The sequence below is a fragment of the Panulirus ornatus genome, chromosome 56, assembly GCF_036320965.1.
Source record: "Panulirus ornatus isolate Po-2019 chromosome 56, ASM3632096v1, whole genome shotgun sequence".
NCBI lineage: Eukaryota > Metazoa > Arthropoda > Malacostraca > Decapoda > Palinuridae > Panulirus > Panulirus ornatus.
Genome location: NC_092279.1, coordinates 7361059 through 7385043, shown reverse-complemented (window position 1 = coordinate 7385043; position 23985 = coordinate 7361059). Strand labels below are relative to the sequence as shown.

At 42.2% G+C, this 23985-nt stretch overlaps 1 protein-coding gene across 1 annotated transcript in view; it reads right to left on the bottom strand.

Moving 5' to 3' along the window:
• Positions 1 to 23985, bottom strand: part of LOC139765856 (glutamate receptor 1-like) — a 1264866-nt gene that overhangs the window by 147985 nt on the left and 1092896 nt on the right. Inside the window, 1 exon segment of the mRNA XM_071693701.1 lies at positions 22658 to 22752. Coding sequence (XP_071549802.1) covers positions 22658 to 22752 — 95 coding nt within the window.

Sequence of the window (23985 nt, the reverse complement as noted above, 5' to 3'; positions counted from 1 at the left end):
CATGTGCCCAAACCATTTCAAAACACCCTCTTCTGCTCTCTCAACCACGCTCTTTTTATTTCCACACATCTCTCTTACCCTTACGTTACTTACTCGATCAAACCACCTCACACCACACATTGTCCTCAAACATCTCATTTCCAGCACATCCATCCTCCTGCGCACAACTCTATCCATAGCCCACGCCTCGCAACCATACAACATTGTTGGAACTACTATTCCTTCAAACATACCCATTTTTGCTTTCCGGGATAATGTTCTCGACTTCCACACATTTTTCAAGGCTCCCAAAATTTTCGCCCCCTCCCCCACCCTATGATCCACTTCCGCTTCCATGGTTCCATCCGCTGACAGATCCACTCCCAGATATCTAAAACACTTCACTTCCTCCAGTTTTTCTCCATTCAAACTCACCTCCCAATTGACTTGACCCTCAACCCTACTGTACCTAATAACCTTGCTCTTATTCACATTTACTCTTAACTTTCTTCTTCCACACACTTTACCAAACTCCGTCACCAGCTTCTGCATTACAGAGGTATAAGTTTGTTGAGTATTCCTGGTAAATTATATGGGAGGGTATTGATTGAGAGGGTAAAGGCATGTACAGAGCATCAGATTGGGGAAGAGCAGTGTGGTTTCAGAAGTGGTAGAGGATGTGTGGATCAGGTGTTTGCTTTGAAGAATGTATGTGAGAAATACTTAGAAAAGCAAATGGATTTGTATATAGCATTTATGGATCTGGAGAAGGCATATGATAGAGTTGATAGAGATGCTCTGTGGAAGGTATTAAGAATATATGGTGTGGGAGGCAAGTTGTTAGAAGCAGTGAAAAGTTTTTATCGAGGATGTAAGGCATGTGTACGTGTAGGAAGAGAGGAAAGTGATTGGTTCTCAGTGAATGTAGGTTTGCGGCAGGGGTGTGTGATGTCTCCATGGTTGTTTAATTTGTTTATGGATGGGGTTGTTAGGGAGGTAAATGCAAGAGTCTTGGAAAGAGGGGCAAGTATGAAGTCTGTTGGGGATGAGAGAGCTTGGGAAGTGAGTCAGTTGTTGTTCGCTGATGATACAGCGCTGGTGGCGGATTCATGTGATATATATATATATATATATATATATATATATATATATATATAGTAAACCGAGGCTTTGCTTGGAGACATTCTTTGGACAGACTAAATAGGATACAATGACACAAAAGTATATACATCCCTGCAGGTCCCTCCTCACCTTGCTAGAAGCCTTGCCACATCAACCCCAGGTCGGCAGCCTCCCCTGGTCTCCAGCCCAGACCTCCTCCTCCTCCTCCTGCTCCTCCTACATTCCATCGACTCAACTTGGTAGCTGGTTTTGTCCAAAGTACGCAATCGCTCAGGTTTTTGGTCACTTTTACTTCGCCATGCGTATGTGTGCAGCCTCGAAGGCTTTCCTAGCGCGCTTGCTCAACCCATTATGATATCATTTCAACCCCTTATCACCTTCGTAAGAGTCTATGTAGACAAGAAACGCATCCGATGCCACATGATCATATTCATCAGCTTCATCTACTGCCATTAGACTACCACTACCACCAATTATACCACAGAAGCATTATCCTCGATCCATATCCGTCCTACTGTGTAAACATAATAAACACCGAACCACATCTATCGTAGAAATCATTACGACAACCCGTCTATTGACACGACACAGTGCCTGGTTTGTCTATGGCCAACACTCTCATCAGCATCAAAGGGAATTCACAAATAAAGAAACGATACATGAAGGCCGCACCACCACGGAATCTAGTTACCTCACTAATTCTCTGGCGATCCATCAAAGGGAAATTATTCTGTTTGAACAATCAGAGTTTAAATATAACACTGTAATGAACATTCACATATTACAGATGATGACAGTGTGTTCTACATCCTCCGACTTCATCTAGAACAAGAATTTCTTTTTCGAACGAGTCTAACTTGACCATAACAAATGAAATTGTCTAAATATAATTTTCAAAGCCTTGCCTCATAAGAAATGGTACTGTTTCCCTATACAACAATCTCTCTTTATATCCCCAGTTTCCTCTTAAGTTGTCTAAAGGTTGAGTGAGACACTCCACCCACAAGGGTCAGGTCAAAGGGAAGGCCATCATAAAAGAGAGTAATTAAAGTTAATACCAAGGTAATTAAAGGTCGCAGCTGTGATGGGTCAAGTAAACGCTATTAAATTACCTTCTCGTATTAACCATGAGAGAAAAATTACAACCAGGAATACAACGGAAACCAAACACCAGCAGACCACTAGGTTCATCTAAAGAATGCTTGTGATAGTGGGAGATATATGGAAATTAAAGATCAGTGTTGTAAGAGCAGAAATACCTACCTACATATTCCGTAAAAAGGAATTTACCATGCCTTCCTTGTCCATATATTCACAGATTACCATATCCATATTCCAGAATGAGTTTTTCCGCAAAACGTACAATCTTCCATGTCCCCCACGTCCATATTTTCACTGACCATAGCAAATTCAAATCTTAAGGCTCTGCCATTTGCATACGGACTCAATACAACGTGAAAATATTTCAGAAAATTTCCGCATAGGAGCTTTTATTTACCTCAACCACTCTGACAACAACTCCAGTGATAAATTTACCAACAAACCGGTCGAATACATGGCTTCATGGCTACGAATGACATTATCATTTGCTTATTCACCGCCAAAAAAAAGGGTTGACATGGCTTTTATCCTTTATAATCTATCTGCTTTTGTATTTCCTCTACACTAAGCTACGTGTTTCTGATACCTATAGATCACAAACAGCCTCGTATGAACCCAAATGTAGTGTGTCATCGCTTCTCTTAGTTTTCCTCCTTCAAACCTACAAGTCCTTATTGCTTTTCTTCTCGCTCTGTCTCGAGGAAAACCCTTATTTCCCTCACTGTCTTGGGGTAGACTCCATTTCTCACTCCGTCCTGGAGCGGAGTCTATATCCCTCTTCGGAAGAGAGTCAATTTCCCCTCCCATGTTTGCATCATCTTTGTTTTCCATTTGTATACGTATAAAAACATCTTCTGGAGATGATGTTTGCTTCCACAGGTCCAAGTGGGAGGGAAGTGCTCTGGACCCCAAGAGCGAATGATCCCCCAACCATTACGTGTATCTCTCATGTTTCCCTAATACGTAATGGTAGGTGTGTCAACTGTCAGCGTGGAACAGACGCAAATCCTTCACATTGTTACTGTTAAACAGATTTACCTTCGACGTACCTGCCAACAGACGTCTGTGCTCAGACGACGCGCCCCCCATACACCGAGACGTAAACATGACCTTTGACCTCGTACAGGATAACGTAGGATACCACGTGAACAAACGTATGTCAGGACAGCACACGTAAATGGCTCCAGGACTGACACACACACGCAAGGGAGGGCACGACCTCGCCATATTGGAAGGGTCATCATTTTTTCTTTTTAATCCTTCTGCAGGATACTTGCGAGTGGGATCAGGAAGGAGAAACATCTCAAGTCCGGGTTAGAAGGAACTCTTTACCGCCTAAGGTCACAAATGCCAGAATCTCTGGGGTTTAGCTACCTTATAATCACTTCCCTCAAAGGCCCAGTCCTCTGTTCTTAACGCTACCTTGCTAATGCGGGAAATGGCGAATAGTATAAAAGAAAAAGAATATATATATATATATATATATATATATATATATATATATATATATATATATATATATATATACACGAACATAGTGCATAGAAACGCGCACCTTCATAGAACATACAAACCTCCAACAGCCAGGATCGAACCCGGGACCCCTGTGCAAGTATATATTCAGCCTATATACAAAATCGACGCTGCTCTGCTCTTCTCAATACATCGCCCACAAACATGGTACACATCCTCGTACTCTTGTTTTGAAATACGTCAACAGGTAACTAGCTTAAGGCAATAAGGGCTAAAACCTCATGTAAAATTCGTGGGCGGGTCTGCCGTATGGCTCATAAACCACCAACACTGCAAAATCTTTATGGAGTTCCGGAAAAATAACATTACACGTCTATTTTCCATAAAACTTAGTCCTGGCTTTGGCATATATATACTTCCCCAGATATGTGCATGTTTTACACACACACACACACACATATGTACTCTGAGACCACCTAAACATATATTCCCACAATTTCAGTACATCTTTACAACACTTGTGAAGCAAGCAACACAAACACGCTGAAGATGGAATTTCAAATCTCTTAACAATATAAAATACCTTATTTTCTCTAGGTACAACGCTAACTCATCCATGTGCATCCTTGAGTCCAAATTTATCCAGGATATTTCATACCCATCTCGCTCACTTTGGGAGAAAATGTAAATACGAGATAAAAAAAAAAAAAAGAATTAAAAAATAACTTCTCATTCAGTATCTTTCCTGGCCTGTATTTTCATCCCAAAATGCTTCGATTACAACAATTATAATAGGGAGATTCGCTTTACGTTTTCTTTCCAAGATTAACATACGCGGAAGATGAGCTCCGAATATAGGACAAAAAAGTTAAAAATCGCTTTGATAACATTGGATTAACTTATTGAAGGTATATCTATGTTAAATCTTACCCCATTAGCTTTAACGTCACGAATGTACGGCAAAACTATACACAATACATAACCCTATATACTTTTTCATACACAACCAAAAATCATTCCCATCTTCTGTTTCTCACATCACTGTCTTAAATACTCAACAATAAACTGCAAAGTATAATTTCTTTCATTAAATCAATCAATTTCTTAATATTTTTAAAACTCCTGTTATCATTCTTCGTTTACATTTTCGAAAAAAACTGTTATGACTTCTATGGTAAAAATTCATCATCACATGTTTAATTACGTTAACCTTCAAGTCCCCAGTAACTGATACGCGGTACCCCCAGAGAATCCCCAGATCCTGGGGGAGGAAAGACGGTTCACTTCACCAATTAAATTCTTCTTCCTCGTCAGACATCAAAGGTCATTATATGCGTCAGTCACTTATTTTCCAAAAAATCGAATACTTTTAGAGAAAATAATTCTAAAATATTAACCCTACATGTACGTAAATCAGCTTTAAAAGGTTAAAATAACAGGTTTTTCAAGTCTTAAATAATGAACTATATTAACAAACAGACTCCATATAAAATAAAACTCATTTAAAACAGGCTTTTTTTCCCATAGGTAACTATATAAAAATGAAAAAAACGTCGCTGTATACCCCCCCAATACGCCATCGCGTATAACGGAGCGTTTTTAAAAAAAAATGTTTCATAATCACAGATAACGCCAAGGATAAACACGGGATCTCTGGCGTAACCAATTCAACCTCACAACTTTCAAACAACAGTTTAAAAGCTAATGGCCAGCTTGGTGCGTATTATGCGTAGGCCTTTGTGCGTACATTACCTATCTCTACTTTAAGGGGGAGGGAGTTATACATTCCTGGGGCTCCACATCTCTTGAACATTCTTATCAAACAGTTTCTTAAATGCTTTAATACTGTGTGTGTCTGTGTGTGTGTGTGTGTGTGTGTGTGTGTGTGTGTGTGTGTGTGTGTGTGTGTGTGTGTGTCTGTGTGTGTGTGTGTGTCTGTGTGTGTGTGTGTCTTAGCAGTTTATTTCCCGAGTACCATCGTTACCTACATATCTATAACACACATCCTCATTGTTACCTTTGTGTTTATTCATCTAGGGGATATGTTTACGTATGAGAGAGAGAGAGAGAGAGAGAGAGAGAGAGAGAGAGAGAGAGAGAGAGAGAGAGAGAGAGAGAGAGAGAGAGAGAGAGGTGTACATGAAAAAGACAGAAAACAGTAAACCTGTTGGTCGATGTCCACGTTCATTACTGGATGAGGTATGGGGTAGATGAGGTATGGGGTAGATGAGGTATGGGGTAGATGAGGTATGGGGTAGATGAGGTATGGGGTAGATGAGGTATGGGGTAGATGAGGTATGGGGTAGATGAGGTATAGGTAGATGAGGTATGGGGTAGATGAGGTATAGGTAGATGAGGTATGGGGTAGATGAGGTATGGGGTAGATGAGGTATAGGTAGATGAGGTATGGGGTAGATGAGGTATGGGGTAGATGAGGTATGGGGTAGATGAGGTATGGGGTAGATGAGGTATAGGTAGATGAGGTATGGGGTAGATGAGGTATAGGTAGATGAGGTATGGGGTAGATGAGGTATGGGGTAGATGAGGTATAGGTAGATGAGGTATGGGGTACATGAGGTATGGGGTAGATGAGGTATGGGGTAGATGAGGTATAGGTAGATGAGGTATGGGGTAGATGAGGTATGGGGTAGATGAGGTATGGGGTAGATGAGGTATGGGGTAGATGAGGTATAGGTAGATGAGGTATGGGGTAGATGAGGTATGGGGTAGATGAGGTATGGGGTAGATGAGGTATGGGTAGATGAGGTATAGGTAGATGAGGTATGGGGTACATGAGGTATGGGGTAGATGAGGTATGGGGTAGATGAGGTATGGGTAGATGACCATGAAGGATCACCTTCCCCCATCCTCTACTCTCTATCTGGAAACAACAAAATGGAAGGATAAACAATGAAACATGACCCATACATAGGTGAAGTAACGCCTGCTTGGATTTCAACAAGATAGAAGGGGGAAAAAATCAAGCTATTAAATGTTACTAAAGAACTCTTATCCATTATACTCTGCCACTGGTTTCAATCAATTTGTATAGTTTGTTCTTTGGGTCGAAGATGAGAAAAAGGAATCCATCCATACATCCAGACATACATACATACATATACACATACATACTGTACATACATACATACATACTGTACATACATACATACATACATACATACTGTACATACGTACATACATACATACATACATACATAGTGTACATACATACATACATACTGTACATACATACATACATACATACATATATACTTAACTGTTTCTAGAAGATTTAATATTCATGATTAGTATTCTCATCTCCAAATTGCATAAATTTACATTTGTCATTCAGCTGACCCATTTCCCCCTAGGCGAGGATGAACACCTGGGTTCACTGTGGGCAGAGTGCCGGAACCACGATTCGACAACCCTGGCCGACCCCGTGAATGCGTCACGGTCGGCAGCGGCGAACCAACACACCTCTTAAGATCTATCAATTCTAGAAACACAAACTGACCGCCACAACACTACAACACCCAGACACAACAAGGGAAAACAAGAGCCTTTGTGTTGCATAGATCTAATCAAACATCATCAACGAATTTCGTTTCGGATTTGATTTCGTCATTCGTCTTGTTATCCGTATTTGGCTTCAAAAACCCTTACCAACAACGTACGAATTCGAAGATCTGTGAGATATATTCTCCCTCACAATCTGAATGATTCCCTCTCTCACCACACACACATACACACACACACACACACACACACACACACACACACACACACACACACACGCACACACACATACACACACACTCACTCACACACACACACAAACTCACTCACACACACACACATACACACACCAAAAGAAAGACACACACACACACACACAAAAAAAAAAAACACGCACGTTTGAAATTCCTTTGACTTATAAAAATCCACAGCGCAGCTGAGACCGCTGTGAGTTGCCGAGAGAAAGAGAGAGAGAGAGAGAGAGAGAGAGAGAGAGAGAGAGAGAGAGAGAGAGAGAGAGAGAGGGTATCGCAAGAGCGGCCCAGTTGCCCACCTTGGGCGTGAGCGCCTGTAAAGCACTACTTTGACTCTGCTCTACAGCCCCCACCAGCAGGCTAAGTGTGGACAGGTAAACCTGATGTTGTAAGCCACACGAACCTTGATAAAGGAGGGAGGGAGGGGTTGGATGATCCTCCTGGAGTGTGTGGTTTTACTCAAACAGCGAAGACCATGAAGGCTGAAAACCTTTTGGTGGTTATGAGCAAAGAGAAAACCTACGAAGGATATGGCTTTAAGAACTCTCTCTCTCTCTCTCTCTCTCTCTCTCTCTCTCTCTCTCTAGGCAAATCTGAAATCGTCTTTCCTTTTTGGAGAAAGCTATTCGCACGAGGGCTCGGTCGATATTGATAAGTATGACATTATATCTTGGTGGGATTTGCACATCCGAGGCCGAAGTGTGTAGTGTGAGAGCTTACAGTTAAGACACTGAGCCCTTGTGCAAGGTCACACTCGAAGGGCCAAGTGTGGAGTGTGTGGAAGGTCAAGAAATGACACCTTCCCCACAACAAGATAGTGTCAAAGTGCAACAGCTGCTGATGCCAGTAGAGTACATCAACACTGAAACATTCCCCAGTGTTGGTGTGGAACATTCAGTCAACACTCAAGCATTCCCCAGTGTTGGTCTGGAACATTCATTCAACACTCAAACATTCCCCAGTGTTGCTCTGGAACATCGTCTCTTTGGAATGGACACCATCCCTCTATCTGCCCTTTCTTACACCTGTGCTTCAAACCCTCTCTTCTTTTCCCCCCGCTCTCACCAACCATCTCACCCCTTACTCCACCTTCCCCGCAGGATCAACAACACCCCCGACCCCCTTCCTCCCTCCCTCCTCCTCCTCCTCAAAGTGTTCCAGGACGTCTCCTGGAACACTCGAGCTGTCGTTAGCCAGGTTTTCCAGAGGCGCTTCTTGTGCAAATTAACAAGTCGTGTGTGTGTGTGTGCACTGTAGAGACGCAGCCACACTCCCTCAAGTTAAAGTGTCTGGATGAGAAAAAAAAAAAAAAGAAAAAGGACAAGAATATAAAAAAGAAAATGGGTCGTTGCTGGACTTTGAGAGAGAGAGAGAGAGAAGAGAGAGAGAGAGAAGAGAGAGAGAGGAGAGAAGAGAGAGAAGAGAGAGAGATTAGACACGTGATATTAGTCAGGGTGGAGGAGAGAATCCTGGCCTGAAAAATGACAACACAAACAATAACAACAAACATGGCGGCTTAAAATGTTGGGGAGGAGAAGATCATAGCCTTAGAGGGGAGAGAGGAGGAAGAGGAGAGAGAGCGAGGGAGTGAAGTCCGAGCGTAAAACCCCACCCAAAAAAACCCCCCCTTTAAAATTCACAATACCCCTTCCCTCCCCCCCGTTTGGGGTTCCAACGGCTGGACATTTAAAACCCAAACACCAGGGTTTAAATTTTTATTTCCCCCAAAAAATTTAAATTATAAAAACTAGATTAGGGAAAAAAAAACTGAGAAAGTGCCCCCGGAAATTTTATTTCTTTTTTCTCCCGTAGGATTAGGAATTAAAATTAAATTATTTTTTATTTAATATAAAAATATATATATTAAAATATATAACTGTTAATATTAAAATAATTATTTTTATTAATGAGGAAGGGGGGAAACTGATTTATGGTAAGTGTGGAAAAAGAAATTTTAGAGTAAATGGGAATAAGGCAAGTTATTAGTCGTAGGGGTGGGGTCAGCCCATTGGGAGGTGAGTTTTGAAATGGAGAAAAATGGAGGAATGAAGTGTTTTAGATATCTGGGAGTGGATTGTCAGGGAGGCCCCCCCAGGAGGGGAAATTGGTTCCTTTGGTGGGGTGGGCGCACTTTGGGAGCGAAATTTTTAAGCGAGAACATTATCTGGAAAGAAAAAGGGGGACGGTTTGAGGAATAGTGGGTTTCCCAAATGCTGTTATGGTTCGGGCGGGCTATGGATAGAGATGTGCGCAGGGGGATGGATGTGGGGAAAATGAAAAGTTTGGGACAATGTGTGGGTGAGGTGGTTGATCGGTAAGTAACGAAGGTAAGAGAGTTGTGGAAATAAAAGAGCGTGTTCGAGAGCTAAAGAGGGTGTTTGAAAGGGGTTTGGGGCCCAAAACTAAATGAAAGATAATTAGAGAGACCCCCAAAAATATGTCGGAATGTTGCGGTGGAGAGAGGGAGACCAATGGAGGGGAAAGTGGAGTGAAAAAGATTTTGTGTTATCTGGCTGAACTGGAACAGGAGGGAAAGGGAGGGCAAGAAATAAGAGTGCATTGGAGTCAAGTGGTAAACGGGGTTGAACGGCAGTCAGTGATTGAAGCAGGGGAGGATGTGGGGTAAACCATGAAAAGCTGAGTAGGATGTATATTTGCGTGTCTGGGACGTGTGTATTACATGTGTATGGGGGGGGGGGGTTGGGCCATTTCTTTCGTCTGTTTTCTTGCCTACCTCGCAAACGCGGAGACAAGCGACAAAAGTATAAAAAAAAAAAAAAAAAAAAAAAAAAAAATATATATATTAAGGGCAAGTGAGGGTGGTATCTGCGGAAACTGCCAGTGTGAACCCACTGTAGTAATAGGGATCAAAACCCCTCATGCTTGTAAGTATGCCCCTGGCACTTCACGCGCGGGTTTTTAAAGGGTCTGCAAAATTTATTATCTGGTTCCACTTTTCCTCATCCCATATTATTCCCCAAAATTTTCCCTTTCCTCACTTTAATGAGAGCGTTAAAATTTGGTACGTATATCAACCCACTGTGGGAAAGCTTTTGGTGTACCTCAATATATAAATATATAAATAAATATAATATAATATATATATATATATATATATAATTGAGGTACACCAAAGAGGGCTATCCACACAGTGCACTATATAGGAATATAGTGCATTTGAACGCACACTTTCATAGAACATACCAAACTTGCCTACAGTCAAGATTCGAACCCAGGAACGAACACCACGCAAAAGGTCCTGGGTTTCCCGAGTCCGGGCTGTTAGAGGAGAGAGAGAGAGAGAGAGAGAGAGAGAGAGAGAAAGAGAGAGAGAGAGAGAGAGAGAGAGAGAGAGGAACCTTGCAGTACACATACTCAAAGATTGTATGTATGTAGTTGCAAGCACATATGTGTTGTTGAAAGACCGGCTATTTTCTTTTAATGGTACCTCTTTTTTACATGACCAAGGAACTCTCTCTCTCTCTCTCTCTCTCTCTCTCTCTCTCTCTCTCTCTCTCTCTCATCTTCTCTCCAAAGGGCGAATTCCACTTCTTTATTTTTTCTTTTCTTAAACTTCCCGTCTCATCTCTAAATTCCCGGAAGAAGGGGGAAGGGGGGGGGGGGGGGAAAATAAAAATTATTAAAGATTAACTGAATAATATGTTCATCACACACTCACAATCATTAATGGCACCTAGACATCCCCTTCAATACACAACTCAATAAAAAAATAATGGTATACATAAAAATCAAGCTAGCGACGTACGTATCATTTGACCACCCATTCCAGTAACAATTATGTCAGAGTCATTTTTCTTTATCATCTAACGAAGTCTAAGAATGATAATCCAGTTCACATAAGGATAGGATAATTATCGCGATGGGTAATTATAAAATTCACATAAGGATAGGATAATTATCGTAATGATTAATTATAAAATCATGCGTATCTTTATGATACAGAGAATTTTGATTACTAAAGAGATTTTTATCCAAAAGATATCAATAAAGTCAAACGTTAATTACTTCTCATTTATTAACAAAAATAACAAAAAAAGGAGGTATTTAATATAACTAGTTTTCAATTTTCTCAACAACTCTTGCGTTCTAAATATCTTCCAGTAAAGATATCTTCCAAAGAAGATATCTTCCAATAAAAATATCTTCCAGTAAAATATCTTCCAGTTAAATAACAAGGATAACTTATAGCGTTAATAAAGTATCTAGATGAACTCGCTTTGGTTACATATTCCCAGCGCCTGTATTGACTTCATGTACAGATCTTCCCTACATGTGTCTGGTTATGTACGTGTGTGTACGTGTATGTACGTGTCCTGTTTCAAAGTAGTGTGGGGGAAAAAGATATACAGATAAGCAAATACATGAAACTAAGATTATATCTTAGATTTAATAGTACGACTACTATTTCTACTTCCGCTACAATAAAAGATAATAATAATAATAATAATAATAATAATAATAATAATAATAATAATAATAATAGTAACAATAATAATAATAAGAAGACAAAGAAGAAGACGAAGAAGGAGAAGAAGAAGAGGCAGGAGGAGGAGGAGGAACAGAAGAAGAAAAAGAAGAAGAGAAGAAGAAGAAGAAGAAGAAGAAGAAGAAGGAGGAGGAGGGGAAGGAGGAACAGAAGAAGAAAAAGAAGAAGAAGAAGGAGGAGGAGGAGGAGGAGGAGGAGGAGGAGGAGGAGGAGGAGGAGGAGGAGAAGAAGAAGAAGAAGAAGAAGAAGAGGAAGAAGAAGAAGGAACACGTATATCTGGGTATGAGGGAAGGAGAGTGATTTAAGGTGACTGTGGGCAGCAACTCAGCTAACGAGCAATTAAAAGATATTCTTACCTCGTTCTCAACGTAAAATAGATGATCTTCGCTAATTTGTTTGAGATTCCCCAGGGGGGGGGGGGGGTGTCAGTAGGACGGAATGAGCTCAATGAACGAACCACCTATTCTGCGAGACATACTAATCTCGCAGTCTCTCAAACTGGCCCAGTCTAATCTCTCTCTCTCTCTCTCTCTCTCACTCTCTCTCTCTCTCTCTCTCTCTCTCTCTCTCTCTCTCTCTCTCATAGTGTATTTCAATATCATTCTCAAAGACATGCATTCCTGGCCTAGATTAATCTATCTCTCACAGTCTCTCCAAATCGTTCAAAATAACTATCTCTCACAGCTCCGTAGCTTCGTCTAGCTTAATCTCTCTCTCTCTCTCTCTCTCTCTCTCTCTCTCTCTCTCTCTCTCTCTCTCTCTCTCTCTGGTCCAGTTTAATCTCTCTCTCTCTTTCCTTCCTTCCCTTTCCATCCCTCAAGTCTCCCTCTGAGTTCTTCCCTCTCTCTAATCCCTCAAAAAGATTGCTCTCCTTCCCTATGAAATTCTCTTCCAGCGCATCCCCTTCCACAATCTAACATCCTCTTCCATCTCTTCCCCTATCAGAAACTGAGACACCCCCCCTTTCCCTTCCATCTCATCCCCTTCCAGTAAATGAGACCACTATAACCTTACTTCTCTCCCCTTCCAACAACTGAATTACCTTTTCCATCAAACACTCTTCTCTCTCTCTCTCTCTCTCTCTCTCTCTCTCTCTCTCTCTCTCTCTCTCTCTCTCTCTCTCTCTCTCATCGTAGAAAAAAGAAAACAGAAACAAAACCCTCAGATCAAGATCACATAGTGGAGGATGAGGGCCTGTTGGATGGCCCCCCGAGATGGTCAGGAGAGAAGAGATTGATCGAACAATTGTTGACAGAAATTTCGGGCCCCAGCTCTGGCGACAGCCCCAAGTGGCCTGTGTTAGCCATCCACTCCTGCCCCAACACACACACACACACATACACACACACACACACACACATGAGATGGGGTCCCCACCACGAGGGAAAAACTCCTGTCCCATACAATACAAAATGGTAATTACAATAACCTAACCCATGCGAATCACGTTCGAAACCAGGTCAAGAACACCAAGGGTCAAACTGTCGTGTTCAGGGGTCGTGTCATCGTTCTTAAATGTCGTACGATCATGCTCCAGGGTCGTTGCGTCGTGCTAAAGGTAAAAACTTAACCAATTTAACACAACAGGAAATCCTGTTAATACGTCACTTGTGACCGATCAAAACAGAAGACTTCACCCGTTGGTTCCTGTTACCTCTGTTGTTTATTTAACAGGTGAAATATCATAACAGGAAGCGCAACATGAGGTAATTCAGCAGCTTTTATATAAACCACTTTCTTCTTCCTCCAAAAGTGCGAAGTTGTCAGCATCCCATTAACATGTAGCCATACACCTTCTTGTCTTCTTCTTCTCCACGTACAATAAACCCAGTATTCTCTCTCTCTCTCTCTCTCTCTCTCTCTCTCTCTCTCTCTCTCTCTCTCTCTCTCTCTCTCTCTCTCTATTACATAACGGCAAAGCCACTTACTTCACCAGTCCAAGTCTCCATTAAACCCCCCCCCCCCGTATCGCCTCTTGCAAATACCTCGTAGAAATAAAATGGTCCATTCCATCATTCCTCCTCTCCCTTCTCTACTTACCCACTCATCCAGCTGTTCCTTGAAGACCTTGTTTATCTAACCCTCATCCCCCGACTCCTGATTCGTATCTGTTTTCACCTGATACTCACAAAACGAAACGAACCATACTTTCATGAACCTACACACACACACACACACACACACACACACACACACACACACACACATACATAAGTAAGCTGGAGTGTGTATATATGTGTATATGTGTGCATATAAGCAAGCTGGAGTGTGTATACATGTGTACATGTGTGCCTATAAGGTTAAGATATGGTGAGCATACAAGGTTAAGAGACGGGGTAACACGAGTGTAAAACTCTGTCCCCGCAACACACAAATAATAATCATATGTGTAATTACACACATAAAAGACACACACAAAGGCGTACACACACACACACACACACACACACACACACACACACACACACACGTCCAAACAGACACATAAATACTCTGGAATTCAAGGGAACACAATTTTCACCTTTTCCTCCAAAAAGAAACCCTTTATACCCCAGCAGGAGGAAGGAAGGAGGGACGAAGAGGAGCCAGGAGGAGGAGGAGGACCCCTTCCCACTCCACCACCCTCCTCTCACCCCCACCCCCCCCCCTCCCCCCAGGCCCCCCTTAGTTCCTCCAACACCAGAATACCATCAGCCACAAGTCAGAGCGCATCACATGCGTTGACGCCGAGGAAGCTGGCCTGGGATGAGGTGTCACACCTCTGTCCTGAGAGAGAGCTGGAGGCTGAAGCTGCGTGGGGCCAAGTGCGGGCCAAGGGCGGGCCAGGCCTGCTGCTGCTCCGATCTGGCCATCTAACATCAAATGGCAGCAGGGATGGGGGGGTGTGTGGGACAGAGGGAATGAGACGAGTCGGGATGGGAAGGGAAGGTGAGGGAGGGAGATAATGAGGGAAGGGTAGGTGACGATGAGTGTAGAGATGAGGAAGAGGAGGAGTTGTGAGTGTGGGGCGATAACAGGAGTAGGAGGAGGAGGAGGAGGAGGAGCAGGAGGAGGAGGGGGAGTAGAAGGAGAAGGAGGAGGAGGAGGCAGGAGGACGAGGTGGAGGATGTGTGTAGTGGTGTGACGATGAATAAAGAAGTTGGGGAAAATTTTTGCTCTTTTGCTCCCACTCCAAAAAGATGCGAATCTTTAGTGCCATCTTATCCTTCGGCCGGAGGCGCAGAAGTGGTTAGAGAGAGAGGACAACAGGTCACTCTGAACTGTGGGAACAGTGGTAGATCTGGGGTGGGCAATGAAAACACTGCCCCCATACAGAAGGAAGGGGATGACCTAATGCGACCAGTGGGAGATATCAAGGGGGACGAAGTGATATCAAGTGAACCACGACGTGATATTACAGGAGGTGAGGAACGGAAGGATTCCAAACCTATTTACATCCATCTACCTACATAATAACCAGGATCTAAGACGAGACACAGCTTAAGGGGAAGTGAAGGACGTAGGATCAACATCCTTGTCTTCGGGTTGGCAATATCATAGTATAAGTAGACGATGATTTCTAAACATGGTCGCTCATAACATCTGGCTACAGTGAACCAAAGCTATCAAACTCTAGCTTCCTGATTATACTTTCTCAGCTAACCACAGCTATTAGACTATGGATTCTATATGACTCTCTCAGCTAACTGCAGCTATTAGACTATGGATTTTATATGACTCTCTCAGCTAACCACAGCTATTAGACTATGGATTTTATATGACTCTCTCAGCTAACCACAGCTATTAGACTATGGATTCTATATGACTCTCTCAGCTAACTGCAGCTATTAGACTATGGATTCTATATGACTCTCTCTCAGCTAACCACAGCTATTAGTCTATGGATTCTATACGACTCTCTCTCGGTAAACTTCAGGTATAATAGTTTCCTAATCAATAAGACTCAGTAAACTTCAGTTACCAAACCATGGTTTCCAGATTAATCCAGCCAAATTAACTACAAGCTTTTAAACTTTAAATATTTCATTTTCCTTTTGGTAAACTTCAGTAACTTAACTCCTGTTCCATCATGAGACTGCTAAAGTAAACTGCAGTATTAAGCTGCAAACTTCCTCTGTAAAATGTGGTTTATCAAACTATGGCTTCCTGATTAACCTGGTCGTGTAAACTACTGGTACCACACAATCATTTCCAGAATGACTTATCATAGTAAACTACAGCTTAAAGACTATACTCTCAGACCTACTCTTCCTTTGTAAACCAGAAACAACGAACTACGCATGTAAACTCCAGCCATCAATTCCTTATTCAGCCACTGCAATACGGGGTCTTAAACAGCTACTGCAATACGGGGTCTTAAACAGCTACTGCAATACGAGGTCTTAAACAGCTACTGCAATACGGGGTCTTAAACAGCTACTGCAATACGGGGTCTTAAACAGCTACTGCAATACGAGGTCTTAAACAGCTACTGCAATACGGGGTCTTAAACAGCTACTGCAATACGGGGTCTTCAACAGCCACTGCAATACGAGGTCTTAAACAGCCACTGCAATACGAGGTCTTAAACAGCTACTGCAATACGGGGTCTTCAACAGCCACTGCAATACGGGGTTTTAAACAGGTACTGCAATACGGGGTCTTAAATCAACCTTAACTTTACTACATGCTGTGAAATACAGTCTCCTGACTTACCTACTGAAAATAAAATACAGTATCTATGGGAAGGCATCCCAGGGCGAAATCTACGTAGTTTACCAACCTTAAGTTTCAACGTATTGTAGAGCGAATATATCCCAGTGATTTATATCAAACTTTAAAACTTTGGAATCTCGCCGAATGTTAAATTTATTCCAAGAAATGAAAGAAATGAAAATAAAAAACTTTACGTATTAAATCTGTGGGTGCCGGCACCACTGGAAATTTAAATTTTCACAGTAGTCGACCCTCCTGATGTTTTTCAAAAGAATGATTCGCAAAGAGATATTAAAGAACGGAAAGAAAAATAAAAAAAAGCTCCTTTTTTTGGGTGGGTGAAGGGCGTATATCCCGAAGCGCAACATTTTTAATGGCGTCCAGAGAAGATGGTACTGAAGAAGATGTATTTATGAAAAGGGACGAGACGCATTAAGAATGTTCCCCGGGCCAGCCACTCGCTGCCTGGGGCCACGTATGGTACTTCAAGCTATGGATGAGAGGTAGACCTCCTTCCTCCCTGCCAGACTTCATATTTGAACACTCCCTCTTGCCAGCCAAGGTCTCGAGAGCTATGTAAATCCAGCCTTAAACTCTGTAGGGCTCCACCCTACACCCACACCTTGAAAACAATCCCTCGATCCAACACGTTCAAAGGGGATTGCTGATGCTTCCTGCCAAAACACGAGGAAATGGTTGACGCAGAGAGAACGAACGTCCAGGTATAAATATAAATCAAAGTATTTCCTATATCAATCGGGGGAAGAGAACCTCCAGGTCCCGTTGCATAGGACGGGGACATGGCAATGTCATCAGAGTGTGTGTGTGTCTGTGTGTGGTAGAGGGTCGCAACGTCTAACTAAAGTTTTATGTTGAACAAACACAGTTAAGTCGAAGGTCAAACATCTAACACCCTCCCATACGAAGCTCTGTCAACAATGGTGGAGGTCTGAATTGCTACTATACATATCATACATCTTCCCAGGGAGCTAGCAGGACCACCACCTCACTGTCTCTCTCTCAACTTCCACAAGGTCACGTATGCTTAAATACAAAGCCATGACACACAGTAGCAAGAATGAACTGTGATGATTCACGAATAAGAGAGTCTGAGGGACCCCCTTCCCTCATCCGGGCGCCCCTGCAGCTCCAAACCTGCGCTACAATCAGTACCAGGGATAGAATGGACTCCTTCTGATGCTAAAAACACTCTTTAGCGAGACTGTATTCTTCTCTTTCGCCAAGTAACGATACAAAACCCTTCGCTGAACAAGACTCTGAACTAGTCATATAATCTCAAGCTTATTCGTCTTCCTTCTGTTCGTCTTCACACAAAACGTTCACACACAACAAAAAACGTTCACAAAAAACGTTCACACACAAAAAAACGTTCACACACAAAAAAACCTTCACACACCAAAAAACGTTCACACCAAACAAAAAACGGTCACACAACAAAAAACGTTCACACAAAAAACGTTCACACACAACAGAAAACGTTTCCTTCATTCGATGAATGATTCCCACTGTAGAAAATATCTCTACGAGCAAAAGCATTCCTGATCCAAGCACAAATATACTCTAATTCCACACTAGAGAGTTAAAACCCATAAAAACCATCTGACTAACACATATGAACAAGAGACAGTAGTAGAATTACCTTATGGCTAAGACTGGAAAACGAGAGACATCATCTTCTTCAAACACCACCAGCGCATCAAACTCTTCCCAGATAAAGAAACTCTGGCATAACCTTCAGTGAACCAGGGATGTGTGAGGGACCGTTCCCAACCCCAGCCACTACACGCAAACACGTAGTCATCAATACACAATGACACACCTCCTCCTCCTCTCCTCCTCCTCCTCTTCCTCCTCGCAAAGCCAGTAGTATATACACGTAAACTAAGGGTCTCTCTTCGGCGTCTACACAATTCACAGCCATCCCGACACTCGCATGCCACTTCTATAACCCCATCACATCGTCAGTAACAACACACACACACACACACACACACACACACACACTGCTGACGAGTCTGAACGCACAGATACATGGCTTTCCAACACTTCCCTGGAAAATCATCGCCCAGGAACACTACTAATACAGGCTGGCCACACACACACACAAGCGACCAAACCTGTCAGCGATCGACCTCCCGATCGACTGCACATACGCAGGGTGTGTGTGTGTGTGTGTGTGTGTGTGTGTGTGTGTGTGTGTGCGTGTGTGTGTGTGTGTGTGTGTGCGTGTGTGTGTGTGTGTGTGTTCATAGGCTCTACATAAGCACATAACATGTTTAACACACTGCAGGCTAAATCAAACATTAACACACTCTTTAACTCTCTCTCTCTCTCTCTCTCTCTCTCTCTCTCTCTCTCTCTCTCTCTCTCTCTCTCTTAAAAATCCGCTACTCAAATTCCTCTCAAAATACAAATCCACCACTTAACTCTCTCCGTTTCTCTCCATGAAAAACACCACAGATGTCCATGACACACACAAGCTCCTCTCTCTGTCTCTCTCTCTCTCTGTCTCTCTCTCTCTCTCTCTCTCTCTCTCTCTCTCTCTCTCTCTTCTGCCAAGTCAACTACAAAACACACGAACAAGAATAAAGTCACTCCGGGTCAAGCGTCGGGGGCTTCCCCTCTCTCACTAAATTCCCTTCGTCTTTCACTTTACGTTAAGTTGTTTTCTTCTTGTTATGTGCAAAGGAAATTCTTTCTCTCCCCTTCCAACCTCATGGTGTTTGTACCCTCACTGACTATGCTGATGATGCGATGATGATGGATGCAGAGAAAAAGGGCACATGATTACATATCTTCCTATTTATCTATTCATATACAGTGAGGTAACTATATACCCTTCCTCTCCTCTCTCTCTCTGTTCGTATATACACAGCAAGATAACTATATACCTTCCTCTCTGTCTAGTCATATATAGATAGTAATATAACTACATACCTTCCTCTGTCTATCCATATAGAGATAGTACGATAACTATATACCTTCCTGTCTGTCTATTCGTATATAGATCGTAAGCTAAATCCACACACACACACACACATATATATATATATATATATATATATATATATATATATATATATATATATATATATATACAGCCATCCCGAATGGTTTTCAAAGTCATCTCAAATGTTTAAGACGGAAGCTCCTGTTCCTGTGGTGGAAACACGAGTTCCCCACGACGCGAGACGGATCTAACACTCCTCCATCACGAGAGAAAACGGGAGGGAGGTCGTCAGTGGAAAACAAGATGCTGGTTCCTTCCTATCTGTTACCAGCTTCGAGCCAGCCATCTCCTGCATCATTAACCACGTTGAGCACATCGGTTCGATTTTCCAGCACGACGGTACGACCCCCTGAACTAGACGTTACGACCCTTTGAACATGTAGGTACGAACCTTTGAACATGCAGGTACGACCCCTGAGCAGGATGGTGTCGTCCTTCAACACTGACCTTTCACTAAGGCTCCTGGTCAAAGGCCCAGCCATCATACCTTAGGGTCATAACCCTAAGCTCAAGGATAGTATAATCGAACCAAAGCAACTGGTCATGTTCATTGGAAAAACGACTTTACTGACACAGAACATTAATTGCATTCAATACAGGACAACGAAGAAGAGTTAAGAAGTGTTTGACAGTTGCCCGATGGTCGTGAACCTTCGCGGGATTCGAACAAAACAATGAAACTCGAACCGAGACACTACTTGAGCTATGTGAAGCCTCATTGTATCAATGCTAAAAAAAAAAAAAACGACGACAGAGTTGTGTGTCTTTAAACGTTCGTAGTTTAAAAACAACACCTCGACTGATTCACCATCGCGATCAGGGAAATGTATATATGAAACGCGCACATACACTCAGAACACATACACATTGACAACCACGAAAATAATAAATAATATATGACATATACAAACATGCACAAAGACTCGTACACATTTTCTAAATACTTTTCACCTTTGTATAACAACAACAACAACAACAACAACAACAACAACAGCAAAACAAACAATAACAACAACAACAACAACAACAACAACAGCAAAACAAACAATAACAACAACAACAACAACAACAACAATAATAATAATAATAATAATAATAATAATAATAATAATAATAATAATTCTTATCATCATCAACCACATATTGACATAAACAAACACACACACACACACACACACACACACACACACACACACACACACATCCTCACCTTCAAGATAAATTCTTATTACCTACTGAACCACAACGAAAAAAAAAAATGTATATAGAATAATCTTCCAAGTTGAAGAACCATATAAATCACACATCCGCGAGATGCTGCCAAATTGGGTCGTAATTGGTGTCGTTGGCAGAGATGGTGGTAGGAAGTGTTGGCAGGAGCCAGCCAACACTTCCACCCTTGACTTGAGCAACCATGGATTTATGATATCCCATAAACCATTCATGTTGTCTCTTTTGTCCCACGACCCATCCCACGGAGACAAATGGCCCAGTTATCACACGAACTGGAGGCAGTTATAATAACAAGAGAAGGTGGCACTCCCCGCTTGTTAGGATTCGATGGTTTGGTCATTAGAGGAAGAAATTCAATCAACCCATGAAGATGATTGGTCGAGGGGGAAAAAGCCATCTCAAACTTTCTTTCCTCTAAAGGAATAATAGAAAAAGAAACGAAGGAGAAGAGAAAGAAAGAAGTTTCAGTATGGCAAAACTGGTGAATTCTATAAGAAAACAGAAGGTGGACATCATAAACATAAGACATCACAGGAGTACAGCATAAAGAGACATAGTTAACATTACACAACTTTAGCATAGAAAATAAAGAATCATAACAAACACTCTAATGCAAATCTGAAAGAGAAAGAAGCTTCAATGTATCAAAAAATGACGAGTTCAAAAAGGAACACAGACGATGAACATCATAAGAGACTTAAAGAGGTAACAGCAGGACACAGAGATAGCATAACACATCTGTAGCACAGAGGTGGAAATAAAGGGGTTCAACACCTTATTGCAATCTGACTCTGGGTTGAGTGAGCATTTCCGAAGCCTCCTTGATATTGATACACTGGAAGTTTGCCGTAAGGTAATTGTATATCAAGATGTTACCAATACCCCGGCATGAAGTGCTTCAAGGAGGCGAGCGGTGCAGTTATGAAGAAGGGTAATTATCCAGTAATTTGGGGGAGGCTATTATTGGATTGAGGCATTACAAGAGAAGGGGGAGGAGTTATTAGATCAAGATTGCTCTATTTCTATATTGAGAGAGAAAAAATAAAAGGCAATATCGTCTGAGGAAGATGGGTTTATTACGGGAGAGGATGACATGGAAGACGTTTTGGACTTTATTATAGTGGGTGAAGAGATCTACAAGGGAGGCAATTTCGCTTATTTATGGCTGAACTACTGGATGAGGTCTCTTGGTCTAGCTATAAAATGATACTAATACAATTACTGGATACTATAAGGCAAACTATACTGCTTACACAAGTCAAGTTATATATATATATATATATATATATAGAAATTCAAAGACACTGATAGAGAGAGAGACCCACGTATCAAAAGACGTACTTCCTTTAGTTATGTACACTGTCTTTCTGGCTCATAAAATATACAATTTGCATCACTGGCACTGAGGAATGTATATACCAAGACAGCAGTACCTGCATACATAGATACCAGTAGATACATGTATGTATACAAGACTGACGACCCTCAATATGTGGCTCCAAAAGTAGGAAAGGGAATATCCATGTCAAAGATCAGTACCATCTACATATGGCAACCACGAAAGACACCAAGAGGTACCTAAATACAATGGGGCACCTGATTACCACAGAAGCACTACGTAAAGGCCACCTATACACGAGCCACCTAGATGCAAGCCAAGGGGGGCACCTATATATATCAGACATGGGTCACCTACAGGCTAGAGAGAGAGAGAGGGAGACGAGGAGGTTGAAGGAGACTGACCTTTCTGACGAGTTCTCCAACCATGCCATCCCAACCTCCGTCCTTTGCTTCGTCCTGGGCGCCGTACGTGTTGTCCTTGACCATCTGCAGCGTGTCTGTGGGGCAGAGAAGAAAGGGAGAGGAGAATTAGGGTGTTACTGGAGTAATGGTTTGCTAGTGGTGGGGGAGGGTGAATGATGGCGAGTGGTGGTGCTCCGTGAGGGAGAATGATGGCGAGTGGTGGTGCTCCGGGAGGGAGAATGATGGCGAGTGTTGGTGCTCCGTGAGGGAGAATGATGGCGAGTGTTGGTGCTCCGTGAGGGAGAATGATGGCGAGTGTTGGAGCAAAAGTATACATAAGTTACATAATCTAAGACGTATCATAGAACCAGTTTGGATCACATACTAATGAAGATCATCGGTCGTGTTACTCACGACACATAGAACGACATGTGTCCTCACTCATACAACGATAGGTCTACTGACTCATGGAATGACTCACAGAACGACAGGTGTATGAGACTCACAGGACCACAAGTGTCTGTCTGACTCACAGAATGACAGGTGTGTGTGACTCACAGGACCACAAGTGTCTGACTCACAGAATGACAGGTGTCTCAGTCAGAGAACGACAGGTGTGTGTGTGACTCACAGAACCACAAGTGTCTGTCTGACTCACAGAACGACAGGTGTATGAGACTCACAGGACCACAAGTGTCTGTCTGACTCACAGAACGACAGGTGTGTGTGAGACTCACAGAAGCACAAGTGTCTGTCTCACAGAACGACAGGTGTGTGTGAGACTCACAGAACCACAAGTGTCTGTCTGACTCACAGAACGACAGGTGTGTGTGTGAGAAGCTTAATCAATTTGCTGATTAACAGCAACATGAAATATTGACGAACCTACCAATTAATAACAGTAGAAAATATACATTTTGATGTGATGACAAATAAGATATCACCAGGTCCTGAAATTGTAATTTCCAGGTCCTGAAATTGTAATTTCCAGGTCCTGAAATTGTAATTTCCAGGTCCTGAAATTGTAATTTCCACGTCCTGAAATTGTAATTTCCAGGTCCTGAAATTGTAATTTCCACGTCCTGAAATTGTAATTTCCACGTCCTGAAATTGTAATTTCCAGGTCCTGAAACTGTAATTTCCAAGTCCTGAAATTGTAATTTCCAGGTCCTGAAATTGTAATTTCCACGTCCTAAAATTGTAATTTCCAGGTCCTGAAACTGTAATTTCCAGGTCCTGAAATTGTAATTTCCACGTCCTGAAATTGTAATTTCCAGGTCCTGAAATTGTAATTTCCAGGTCCTGAAACTGTAATTTCCAGGTCCTGA